Genomic DNA, 13,506 nt, shown 5'->3' on the forward strand with positions numbered 1-13,506 from the left:
TGCACAGCGCACAGGCTGGCAGCCAGCAGACGAAGGGCGCGTCTGGCTGATGTGTGGTTGAATGGGGAGCTACCCATCCCTCTCCCTCTTCTCCCCGCCCTCACACCCGGGCCCCCAACTTCTACCAAAGCCGGGTGCCCTTTTGCATTAACCCCCTCTTGTCTAAAGAAACAGCGTCTCTTCTCGGTCCGTGGAGCGCCAGCCGCTCATTGTCTGGCGTGATGGGTTTGCGGAGTTGACAGCTGGGGCTCGCGGAGCCTGGATTCAAATGCGGTTTCGCAGAGAAATGAACTTGGTCGTCCACAAAGATCTCCAGCACAAGTCTTGAGCGGCCGCACGGCCACCCACACGCGGCGGACTGTCCTCTAGACGGGACCTCAGGATCCAGGGTTAGACTTTGGGGCGTCCCCCCCCCCCGGCTTGCTTGCGGGAAGGGGAACGCGTCCTCACACGGGAAGCAGGAGCGGAGCCGCACGGCGGGGCAAGGCCGGCTCTGGAGGTTGGAGCCGGAGGGCTTTGTATGCGTTCGCCCCCTTTTTATTCTGTTTGTAAATTTACTTTTGAAACAGTCACGATGAAGGTCACCTTATATTTTTTTCCCCAAAGCTAGATCTGACTGGACTTAAATGCGGGGGGCGGGGAGGGGCTGGAGGCTACGCTTTTGTGTCATTGTCCAAGTTGGAGGAAAGACAGAGGCAGAGATGAGGTGTGCGCGCGTGTCCGTGCGAATGGGGGGACGAACGCGTGCGGCGGCGTGCCATCCCACGACGATCGCCGCGTCAGGGGCTCGGGTCTGAGTGTGTCTCTAACCGGCCAAGTCTTGAGTCACCCTCGCAAGAGACTGGGGGAGGGGGCGGGGAGAAACTTTGTGTTCAGAAGAAGGGTTTGGTTGGATTGCAGTGAGAAGAACCCTTGTGCATTGTGCCTTGTGTGTGTGTGCGTGCGTGCGTGTGTGTGTGTGTGTGTGTGTGTGAGAGAGAGAGAGAGAGAGAGAGAGAGAGAGAGAGAGAGAGAGAGAGAGACTGTCTGGCAGCGCCCACAGCTGGCTGCATAGCGCTGCGTGTCCTATGCGCGCTCCTGTGTGCGAATCAGCCCCGGTCCCTGCGCGACCAGCGAGTGTGATCTGCGGCTGCCGGGTGTGTGAGCTCAGGAGCTGGCGGGCAGTGCCCTGCGGGGCAAGATCAGGCCGAGGGTCCTCTGCCGCTCGCAATAGCCACTCAACTCTGCTCTCTAAAGATTACCGCATCCTTTTTCTCCCCCCCCCCCACCGCCCCCTAGCTCAGAGCAAGTGAGCCCGTTAAGGAAAGAGGGGGCGGAGACAACGTCCCCAAAGAATGAATAAATAAACAAATAAATAGTCTCCTCACCGCAGCTGGACGTGGTGGTCAGTTGAGACCAGGTTGGTAGCAATGTGAGTTTTGCGTTTTGTTTTTGAATTTCTTTTCCTGTTTTTATTCGGGAACCCATCGATCATCGCTTTCCCCCCTCAAACGCTCCACACCCCCCCCCCTTTCCATCTTGCCGACGCCGGCCAACTTTGGGGTCGTGGAGGGGTGGCACTGTGTCGCGGAGGTGGCCCCTGGCCGGGCAGCGCGGGCGGCTGCGGCGCAGCACGCTGGCTCCCGGGGCGGGCGGCGGTGTGGCCGCGCCCGGGTCCGGGGCGCTCGCCCGGCGAGTGGCAGCGGCGCTGACGCCCTGGAGGGGATCGAAGCGCGCGCGGCGGGTAGAGCTGGGGTGGGGGGCAGAATCTGAGATTCTAGCACGGGGGATGTTGGCTTCCTTTTGCCCGGCTGCCTGGGGCAAGAGGCGAGCCCGGGAAGAGCGGGGGGGGGGGGGGGAGAGGTAGGAAGGGGTGCGGCGGCGAGGGCTAGCGATTGGTGCTTTGGATGCAGAGGGCTGGCGGCCGAGCTCGCGCGCGAGCGGCGGGGCGCGAGGAGGGGGCGGCCAACTTCCCAGGAGAAAGGGGAGGGGGGGGGGACGACGGTCTTTCCGCGCAGGGGCTGGCTCCGGGGCTGGCACAGCCGCTACCGAGGGCTCGGACCCTGGGCATCCGCCGGCTCTGCGCCCCGCGCTCGCAAAGTAACGTTTATTCATTTATTTGCTTGCGTTCAGCCTCTTGGATTGCACTGATGGAGGCCCCTTTGGACTTTTTTTGGGGGGAGGAAGGGGTGTTCCGCGTCCGACCTCTCCAGCCTCAAACCTCCAGTTCCCCGCGCCTCCCTAGCCCTGGGAATCTAAGCACACGCACCGCCCCCCCCCCCACGCGGCCCGACTCGAGGGGGGGGGTGGGACCCGGGTGTGTGTGGGGGGTGGGTCCCTGGGTCCCTCCCCGGCGCTCCCAAGTCCACCCCCCCCCGCCGGGGGCGGGGGAGGGGAGAAGGCCGGGAGGGGCGGCTTCAGCACTCCGGGCTCTCATTTCAAAGTGCGCTCTGCCTTCCAGGTTGGGTCGGACCTGAACCCCTCAAAGCGGGACCGCCCCCCCTCCGCACCCCCCTCCCGCACCCCGCACGCCCGCCGGGAGCTGAGTCGCCGGCGGTGGCGACGGCGGCTGACAGATCGGAGTTTCCTCTCGCGCTGGATGGAGCTGAACTTTGGGCGACCAGAGGAGCGCAGCCGTCCGGGGATCGCTGCATGCTGAGCCCCCCCCTCGGCGAGACCAGGATTTTATTTTTTGGGGGGAGGCGCGGGACCAGCTGCGCGCCGGCACCATGTTCCTGGCGACCCTGTACTTCGCGCTCCCGCTCTTGGGTAAGTCGAGGCCGCTGGGAGCGTTCCTAGCCACGAAGGCTTTCTTTCTGTGGGCCACTTGCGGCCGTCTCCCCCCCCCCCCCAGAAATCGCTGCGCGGGTGCGGTGGAGGTTGGAGGAAGAAGTTTCGGGTGGTTCTTTTCTTGGGGGAAAGGGGTCCAGGAATCTGTGGATTTCAGGAGTGGTGACCACGCAGAGCGGGCAAGCATTTTCTGCCAGCTTTTCATTTGGCTGTGATTTTCAACCAGCCCAGCTTGCCTAGGCGGGAAGTGGGGGGGGGGGGCGCGGACCGAGCCCTGAGCCAGTTCCAAGGCGTTCGTGGAAAGCGCCCCGGGGCCGGGGATCGTGTGCGCGAACGCTGGGCAAGGGAGATCCAACTTGGAACCCCAAACTTTTCCTCCCAATATGATCTTGGAGCTTTCCGCCGGGCACCGCTCGCCCGTCTCTCGCCCACCGCGGGGCCCGGCGCCCAGTGGCCGCCCCAGGGGCTTCGCCATTCAGAGCCCCGCCGCCGCCAGGCCCGGCCAGGCCGGGCAAGTGGATGGTTGCCTTTGGGAGTGGGGTGGGGAGAGGGGGCGTCCGGGGAGGCGGGGCAGCCGCCTGAGAACCGAGGCTGGGGGCGATGCACGGAGCCGCGGAGACTCCTGGGCAAATCCCTCGCCACCTTCCTTCGCGGGACAGGGAGGCGGGGCGGGGGGGGGGAGCGCTAGGGGGGGGAAAATGGACTTCCCTAGCTTGCAACCTGCCCAGGGCGCCCCAGAAGGCAACTCCAATCACCATTCCCGGGGCACCCGCCCGGCGCCCCGCCCCGCTCCGCAGGACCTGGAGTCCGGTACCGGTAGGATCTAGGACCGTACTCAGGTTGGCTCTTTCCCACCCGGCAGATCTGCTCCTGTCGGCGGAGGTGAGCGGCGGGGACCGCCTGGACTGCGTGAAAGCCAGCGATCAGTGCCTGAAGGAGCAGAGCTGCAGCACCAAGTACCGCACGCTGAGGCAGTGCGTGGCGGGCAAGGAGACCAACTTCAGCCTGGCGTCCGGCCTCGAAGCCAAGGATGAGTGCCGCAGCGCCATGGAGGCCCTGAAGCAGAAGTCGCTCTACAACTGTCGGTGCAAGCGAGGCATGAAGAAGGAGAAGAACTGTCTGCGCATCTACTGGAGCATGTACCAGAGCCTGCAGGGTACGCCTCCCACTCGTACACCCCCCACCCCCCCCCCCCCCCGCCGTCCAGCTCCGGACGCTGGCGGGGCCCCTCGGGGCCCTGGCGGGCGGGGTTCAGCTCATCTTCCACTCCCTTCTCCCCCAGCTGCGGCAGGAGGGCCTTTCATTGGCCCCTGGGGACAGCAGCAGCTGGCGTTGGCTGCTGCGGCTGAGCCGCATCGGTGGGGCTGGTTGTTGGAAAACCCATGAGGGAGTGTGCGCAGCCCCCCTCCTGCCCCCAGGACCCCGCTGGACCCTTCTGAAACGCAGTCAGAACATCAGAGTGAGAATCCACTAAGAGCCACCCAAGAAACCCTCCGCTTCTCCCCAAGGAGAGCCAGCCAGAGATTTCCCTTGTCTAGCATCTTCCCTAGAGTTTTTCCTCTTCTCCTCCCTGGTCATCTATCTGACCTGAGATTAAGAAGTATAAAAGGTCTAGTAAAATCCATTTTCTTTTTTACACCCTCTCAAACTTGATCAGAGGCACATGCGTGACAAACCATTTGTCATCTGAGATTAGCTGTGTCTTGAACCAGCTGTTGTGGTTCAACCTTGGTTAACACAGAAGTAGCTCAGGGAAAGAAAGATCCACTTGTCACAACCCTCTAGTCCAATGGGAGATACATACATATTTGTGTGTGTATGTGTGTAGCTATATAGATGTGAACTTACCTGTCAGACGTGGCAGGAGTTTGTAAACCTTGCACAAACATCCCATGCTACTCATTTTCCACTGAGGCTCACGCTGAAACTTTCCAATATGCAGATTTGACATGTCAGCTGCCACCTCCTCCAGAAATCTATAAATGAAAACCTGTTTCTGAGATGGACTCTTGAATAGCCAGAGTACCTCATTTCTGACCACATGCCATGGTTTGGGAGCAGTCATGGGTGCCTCCTCTGGGTCACCTTCCTTCCATTGGCTCCTGGAGGCCAGCAAGGTTTTTGACGTCACTGGCTCTTTCTTCTCAGATTTCATTCCTTTGCAGAGTGGGGGAGTTTTCTGGCCAAGACCAGGCTGGATTGTGCTCCAATATTTTCATGGCCCTCTGGGGAGAACGGGACAACAAAGGCAGAGGAATAAAAAGAAATAACCATAGCCAAATACCTGCATTGGAAATCTTTGAAAGTTTTAGCATCTTTTTGTTACACAATCATAACATACTTAGAATTCAGACTGAGCAGTGAAACACTGCTACAAATATATGTTTTTCAGGTCTGAGCCCCATCTTTCTGTTTCTAGGAAATGATTTGCTTGAAGATTCCCCATATGAGCCAGTTAACAGCAGATTGTCCGATATATTCCGGGTGGTCCCATTCATATCAGGTAAGCAGATTTATACTTCCATTCTGATGCCTTTGTCAGCTTGAAATCTGTTGGTTTGCATTCTCTTTCAAATAGTGTATAATAAGTAGATACCTGAATGGCACATTGTTTCCAGGAAAATCGAAATAGGATGAGGATAATGAAGAAGAAGAATGCCTAGCAATGATTGTCTGACTTAAAGTAATGCTAAATGAAGTAATGTGGTGTGATGGCTTGAAAGAGGTTGGAGGGAGATGGCTTGGCTGCGTTCTTTTTCCACATTAAAATATGATTGGTTGACTTCTGGCAAAGGGAATGCCACTTCTGTCTGTAGGTGGCAATGCTATTCTTGTTGCTGCATACCTTACCCAGTGGCTCACCACTGAATGGCATTTGTTCCATTGATGCCACTTTCTTTAGAAGATGCTGAACAGAAGCCTAAGTTGCTGAAGAATTTTGGATAGACTCATCTGTCTGCCTTTGATTTTTTAAACAACTTAAGCTGTACCATTTGTTAGTCAGACTCCTGTTTCTAATTGTTCCTGAGCAACTGTGCATTTCAGAGAGGATATGATACTGCCCCACTGACCCCTTTAAAATGCCGCCTTGCTTCCTATGTCTGAGGTTGTCTTTCTTTGCAATTCTCCATTTGGTTTGGCAGTTTAGAATTAAGTTTTTCGTAATATCTGCATTCACTCAGCCTGTAAATAATGAGAAAAGTAGTACTTCCTCTTAATGACATACAGATTCCAGACTGATGTCTTTGCTTATTTACAGTTAAGATGCTTTCTCAAGTGTATATAGTCACTACTAATGACATGTTTCTTAGTGGTAAAACAGGGCGGTTAGCATTGAATTGGAATCTCTGAGATTATGGTCTGTTACCAATGAGAAAGTCCTAGTATTCCAAAAGCTTTTCCTGGTGAAAATCATAAAACCTGGTATGCAAATATTGATGTTAGGTGTGGATGTATTACACATACATCTATTCATTGGCCAAATACATAGTAGGCCAAGTGCTTACTGTGGTTCAGCTATTGCAGTTTTGGCAGTAAGCCAGGTATCATCTCTGCCCTTGTGAGTGAGAGGTTGCCAGCCACTGACATTTATTAAGCCTTCATTATATTCTAGGTCTTGTACTAAGAGCTTCACATTATTAACTTGTGTAATTCATCATCAAGTACTTCTTAGGTGTTATCATTTCCATTTTAAAGATGAGGAGACTGAGGCATAGTGAAGATGGGAAACTAGCCAAAAGCTCCTAAGTAGTACAACCAGTCTTGAATCCAAGATTCGTTAGATTCCAAGATTTTCTTTCTAACATCTACCCCTCGCTACCTGAAAGAATATATTCCTCAAACTGACAGCACCAACAGTGCAGACCACTTGAGACCCTCTGTTCTACATGATTTTGATCTTTGGTTTAGAGGAAAATGTGTGTGTGTGTGTGTGTGTGTGTGTGTGTGTGTGTGTGTGTGTGTTGGGGATAAGACATAAGGCTACATGTTTAGTGTTATTTTATACTGAATAAGTTCTACTTCATTGCCCTACTGATACTTCCTGTCTTGTCTTGATGGTTCAGCTAGGACAGTGGCTCAAGCAGTGGAAATGATGCACAGACAAGTGTATGTACCATCTGAGCTCTTGTATGAATAGATATGGTAGAAGTAGGGTGGTGTGTGGACAGTGTAGCACCAGAATGAACCTGGCTGTCCTGTGCTTTTGAGAGACAGAGCCTCTTGCCTAATGCCCCTCCTAGGAATGCTGCTTCTAGCCAGTATTGATGACTGGACAGGTAGGAACCTGTCCAGAAAAGAAAGAAGGTCATTTGGGTTTTAATTTCAGATCTGGGGCCTTTTACAGACTCATTTTTTTCCCTCTGTGAATCTCTCATTTCTCCTTGGTATAATGAGGCAATTGGAGTAAATATTCACCAGTCCTAACAGACCATGATTCTGATGGAAGGATTGAGGTCACCTCTAGACTCTCTCTTTTTGCTCTTGAGTCACTTTTCCAATCCTTGCATTCATTTCTACACTTGAAGTGGCAGGGTCAGTGGGTATCATTTGCTTACCTGAATATTTTTATAAGTGTTGGAAAAATTTTTCTGTTGTAGCCAAGTTTCACTCATTCACTTATTGGATCTCTCTTTTAGCCAGGTATCTTTTTACAGCAAATGTGAGCCTGAGTTTGTAAGATCTGTCTTATTGAGAACCCGAAAATTCATCATGAATTAAGCAGAGCCAGGAAGGCTTTGTCTGGAGCTTTATTTTATATCTCAAGGGTATTGACTTTAGGTTTCAGCACTAATAAGCTTTGACCTCTGACAGTGACTGTTCCTTAAGTGGGTATAGGAAAGCCAAATGGAGTCTTGAGAGATTTTTAAGTCATTGAATAATGTATATTACTCAGTTTGGTCTTTGTAGAATTGAGAAACTGGATGATAAATGTTTTTCTAGAACATCTCTTCTGTCTTGGAAATCTGAGGAAACCAGGACAACAGGGACTTTGCCTTTTACAGATGTGGTAGTTCTCAGAGTTTCCATATTAGGATGTCTCTGCCTAATGTGAAGAGTGTGTTTATACATATGCATTATAGTATGAGCGGAATCACCCCACTGAAGGAGACATGTTTGACTTTCTTGTATTTCCTCTTTCTTTGTATTCATCAAACCCACAGTCATGTTAGACATTATTTACTTGCTAACCTGATTAAAGCCATGTGAAGTATTATCAGTGACCTGGTGGAAACAAAGAAAGGAATAAAAATAGCAAAAAGTAATGTAGAATCTAAAAACTCCTCTGAAGCAAGAGAACAAAACTCCTGCAGACTTGTCAGGTAAGACTTTTAGATGGTTGTTGGGGCCTATTTCTGGTGGAAATTTAGTAAGCAAATCCTTCACCACTAAAGGCATGCTAAAGGACTTGTATGTTTACTGCAAGTGGTTGCCAGTTTGGTTATCTGGGCTCTGGAACATGAAATTCACAAAGGAAAAGGAGAGCCAGGAGGAGAGGATGTTGGGGTGGAAGGAGAAATGCTTCAAAATCCCTTGGGAGCCAACAGGGCAGAACTTGTGTGGGTGCTGGAGGCTCAGAAACTGAAGTTGCGATGTTCAGTTTAACATCTGCCTCTATCCTGGCCACAACCCTCTGCCCTTTAACCTCTGCCTTGCCTCCCTTTTTCTTCTTCACAAAAGTTCAAACAACAGCAGGAAGTAAATAGTGATTTGAAAGGGTGATGAGCCTGTGGGCAATTTTGTTTTGATTCTCCAGAAGGGGGAAAGAACAAAGCAGCAAGAAAGTTTGAAAGTCCAATGGACACCAAGAAAAATCCGAGGGTGGAGGATCTGAGGGAGGAGATAAGCTCTTCTTGAGCAGCAAGAGAAAAAGAACCTCCAAGGTTTCAAAACATTGACTGGGATATTGGATTTTATAAAGAGTCAAGGGATGCCAGGGTTTCTGCCCTGAGACTCAAAGATAATTGTATCACATACAGGAGTCAAGTATAGAGAAAGGAGGGAAAGAACCTTAGGATTGGAATAGCCTGGGCTGGATGGGAAGGACAGATGTCGTGGCTGCTTAGGCAGAAGTGTGAGGTCTTTCCTAAAAAACAAACTCATGAAGCAAAAGCACTAGTGGTTGAGACTTAAGTGGCAAGCACTTGCCTAATAAGTACACAAGTCTCCAGTTCCCTTACCCAAAAGAAGGAATTGAAATATCTTCAGTGTGATTTGGTGAAAGGCAACCTCTCACCTTTTTGAATATATCATCATACCTCTACCAAGTCCTAGCAAGGACTGAGACTGACTCCTGTCTCCAGAGCTGTAGGATCTTGAAATTGATGTGATTGGAAGTGATTTACTCTGAGAATAAGATGTACCGAAACTCCCTTGTGTCTGAATAAGGCTGTGCATCATCAGCCATGCTTAGCATTTTTATGGCACTATTTAAAAACAAAACAAAAAAATGAGGTCCTCAAAATCAGAAAGAAAAAGTAGGACAAAACACCCGATGGACATGTGAAAGGCCTTCCCTTCTCACCTAGCTTTTGAAACGGCTTTCTAAATGTGTTTGTTCTATGTTCAAGAACCATACTAACATCCTGTTTATCAGCTTTAGCCTAGGCCACTCCTTAGCAGGCTGAGAAAGGCTTGGCTAGCTTCATTCTTCTGGCCTTCTTTTAAGCTTTCCTGGAGCTCTGGGGTCAATACCATTTCCCAGGTATTCTAAGTGAAATCACTTTCTCAGACCTTTGTGCTTGGCCTTGCCTTTGCTTGGAAAGTTTCTCTTCTTCAAGACCAAGATAAGATTTCATCTCTGAGGGGCTTGCTGGAATTCCCCCAGCCCACCACTTCCTCTCAGAACTCCCTCCTGCTGCCTTGTACTCTTTGCTTTTATGGTAGCAGTTAATCACTCCACACGGGGAATGCTTATTTATGGGTCTGTCTTTCCTATTGGAAAGTCAGGGACTGGCTTGTCATGTTGCATACTGCTCAGCCACAAGCATTCTTCCTGGTTATCCAGAGCCGATAACCCATCAGCCATGGGTGACTGAATGTTAGAGAACTGGTCCATCTCTCTGTGTTTCCAGATTCTAAAATCAGAGAGGGAAGTGGTTTGGCTAGTGTCACACTCCTTGAGGGTAGCCACAGGTACACTTCCACACTGGAGGCCATTGGGGTCTTACTGAGACATTGTCTGGACACACCTCTCCCATTCCTGAAACCTTCCAGAAGTGGTAGATTCTACCACTTCCCAGAGTCTCCCTTCCTACTCTAGCCCTCTACTTAGTTACAGCCACCCCAGCAAGTCTAAAACAGATCTCCCCCTCTCCCCCCTTTTTCTCCTTATAGTTTCTCTTGCTTTTTCTTGGCTTATATAATAGCATTATCAGCTGTATGATTATCTGTGCAATCAACTCTGGAGTTATCTCCTTTCTGGCTGCCTCACTCCCTGAACAGGCTCATCACCAAGTCTTGCAGAGATTGCCTGCACTCTGAAATTGTACTTCTCTCTATTACCTGAATGTACCCACCTTGTCTCTTACTTCAATTTTGTCTTGGCCTTTGCTCCCTTGTGTCTGGTTTTTCCCAGAGCAATCCAACCTCCTCAATTGTGAGATCTTATCTGGATACCGCCATGATGCTCCAGTCCTCCTTCACAGACACTTACTGAGTGACTTCTATCTTGCTACTATTCACGCTGTGTTGTCTGCAACAGGTCAGATTAGCTAGACGGTGCTGTGGGAAGCTTTGCACTACCACCCTGTGCACATTCTTTGGAGGAAGAACATATACTCTGACTTTCACCCAATCCAACCTCTCCCAGCTAGGTCACCGTCTTTTCTTAGCAAGTCATTTGAGCTCAGTGTGCCTCAGCTTCCTCGTATGTAAAATGGGGTGATGAGAATGCTCACTTCATAGGTCTTTGTAGACTACTGATGCTTTATGTAAAATTCATACCAAGTGCCTGACATGTGCTTGGTCCTCAGAACACCTTGGTCACTTGAGTACTGAGGGCCTATTAGTGGCCGGCTCACTTCTGACTTCATTAGGCCTTGCAGCAGAACACAGCCCTCAATCACGGATTGAAGAAGGTTGCAGTCTCAAACCTTTAGGAGCCCTGCTTGTAAAAAACAAAAGCTAAGAAGAATCTTTCCAGTATTTATAAAGCCCTGGGGGAAGTTCTACCTCTAAATAACCCCGCTTGAGGCTTACCTACCCTTTGGAGAAAGGGCTCCCATCCAGCTGCTCCTTTGGACGCCTCTGTCCTCAAGCTCTTTGGGCTGAGGTAAGCTGTTGCAGCAGATGCCCACCTGGGGCAGGAGCTCTTCCTGTGTTTGAGGATTCTTGTGATAAGCCTTCCCTTCTCAGCTTCACTGATTCCTATTCTCCAACCTCACACCATAAATCTTCCCAGCACCCCTCACGGCAGCAGAATTACTGCTCCCTGAGAAGGGCAGGCCTTAAACCTGGGAGAGGCTTCCGTTTCTGAAGCTCACATTTCACTTTCACGGGCAGCTACTTTCGGAGCTTGATTCTCTCCCTCTCCTGCCCTCAGCGGCCCATTTCATTGCACAACAATAGGGAGTGACAAACAAGCCAAAAAGGAAAAGGAAGCACAACCACATTGACGGAAGGCTGGTCCGGGTTTCCCCTGTATACGTGAATATGTATATCTGTGTGGACACATAGATAGGTACACACCGGCACACGTACATCTTCTTTGACAAAAACAGGCTCTTGCTCTGCGCATACTCTGGCATTCCCTGCGTGATGACATGAGGACTTTTAGTCTTTCTATGTCACTCTCAGCTTCCTGAAGGCAACCATTGCTATCTCAGTAAATGTCAACTGAAAAATTTCCTGTCTAAAGCAATAGGAACAGTTCGAGTATCTAACTACTTGAAGGCTGTGAAGGTGCAGACAAATATTTTGTACAGAGTTACTGTGCGTCCTGTTATAGAGAAAGGGAGATAAAACATTATTGAGTGACAGGTAATTGCCTGAACTGAAGATTGTTACAAGGTGCAAAATTATTTATAGCCAATATGCTTGTCCCCATTCCATCTCCTTAGTCCTCTGAAGTATCTCTCTGCCATCTCTTAATTTTTCTGTTGTTGAAGTTTATTGTTTCTTTTTATTTCTGGGACTGAAATTCTCAAGAGAAGATAGCAAATCAAATCAAAGAGTACTGGTTAGTGTAGGCATTCAGCGTCTGTGTTCTGTTTCTAGCTTAGTCCCTAACTGGAAGGGTGACCTTGGGCTGGTGTTGGTCCTTCCTACAAATTATGTGCTAGTTTTACAATGTGGGAACAGTGGGCAAAGATAATCTCTTAGCCAATGTCTCCTCTTTTTGTTGGAGGGGGTCTGTATATTCACTTTTGCTATTCTGGGTCATCCTGCTTTTAATTTTTTTAAAAATCTTTTTCTTCAGACCAGGGATACTGGTGACCTTGGCATATATATATTTCTTATTAATAACATTTATGATTTGTCTAGTGTATGGCTTACTTTGAGTGTAAGTGTATTCAAGACATGTTATTTGAGTACATGGTAGAAGATAAAATAACAATAATCAGTAAATGGAGAAAAGAAGGAAAGAGGAACGAGTAAGAAAGAGAAGGAATCAGGAGTCAGTTTGATACACAAAAATGCATGCCATAAAATTATACTTGAGTGAATTAAATTATTAGAAGTGGTGTTTGTTTAATAGAGATAAATAAAATCACCAGATTATATGTGCAGTAGGACTTTTAGAGGTCATTCTGGTCCAGTCCTCATATTGTACTGATAAGAAAATGGAGAGTTCCATAAATTTGTAGTACAGGGGAACATAAATTGTCTAGGACGGTGATGACAAGTAAAATTAGGTGTGTGTTTGTTTTTAAATTGCTACTTGGAACTCTCCGTATCTGGGCATTTCCCCCACCTCCTTTCATTGCCCTTGATCTGCTCAGATCTGTGCCCCCTTCCAGACAAGACAGCATCTGTCTCACACTGAGTGAAGGGAGAGCCACCGCATTGAGGGCTCAGGTAAAGGTGTGACTGCTCACTGTATCTGATCAAGGGTTAATTAGAAATACTTCTCAGCAGGAACTAATGGCTGAATGATACTTTTCCTACTTTTTGTCCCCTTCAGAGTTGTCTGCAAGAAAAAAAAGAGAAATTATTTGTTGCCCTAAGTTCTCCCAGCCCCCAGACTTAAAAAAAAAACAAACCATAAAAAAAACTTTCATCTGGATTTTTGTTGTTGTTGTTAAAGAAGCTAACCACTTCCGTAATTTAGAGACTCAACTCAGTGATGAAAACGAATGGGTAATTTGCATAAAGGGCTAATTTATTATGTCCTGTGGGTATTTCTTTCATCTCTCCTTCCATTCTAATTAAGGTTCTAAGAGGGTCTATCACCATAACAGAAATTAGGGGTGAAAGCAGCCATTGTTAACCTTTAGTATGATGATTCCTTATCTCAGGGATCTTTTAACCATTTCCCTCATTCCCAGGCTTTGCACAGTAGGGCTATAGAGCCTGGGGAGAAATTTTAGGGGTATGCTTCTTTATGATCTTTCTTCAAACTGTAGACTGTAAAAATTAGAGCGATTAGGATCACTTTCCAGCCACAGGGGATTTGTAAAACACACAAAAGGATCTAGCCCTCCTGGCAGAATTGTTTCTAAATGTGAGCCTTTTAAAACATCTATAGAAATGTGTGTGTGTGTGTGTGTGTGCGCGCGCGCGCACACACACACACAT

The 13,506-nt window shown here is 49.2% G+C and overlaps 1 protein-coding gene across 2 annotated transcripts in view; it reads left to right on the plus strand.

The window, feature by feature from the left end:
• The first annotated feature begins 2,663 nt into the window (after positions 1-2,663).
• The window catches only part of Gfra1 (GDNF family receptor alpha 1), a 199,701-nt gene continuing 188,858 nt past the window's right edge, over positions 2,664-13,506 (plus strand). For both annotated transcript variants that reach the window (XM_042689528.1, XM_042689529.1), the window contains exons 1-3: positions 2,664-2,748; positions 3,632-3,925; positions 5,189-5,272. In XM_042689528.1, coding sequence (XP_042545462.1) covers positions 2,709-2,748; positions 3,632-3,925; positions 5,189-5,272 — 418 coding nt within the window. In that variant the 5' untranslated portion in view covers positions 2,664-2,708. The remainder of the gene's footprint in view (positions 2,749-3,631; positions 3,926-5,188; positions 5,273-13,506) is intronic.

Source organism: Dipodomys spectabilis, unplaced genomic scaffold (assembly GCF_019054845.1).
Source record: "Dipodomys spectabilis isolate Male_0828 unplaced genomic scaffold, ASM1905484v1 ptg000125l, whole genome shotgun sequence".
Lineage (NCBI taxonomy): Eukaryota > Metazoa > Chordata > Mammalia > Rodentia > Heteromyidae > Dipodomys > Dipodomys spectabilis.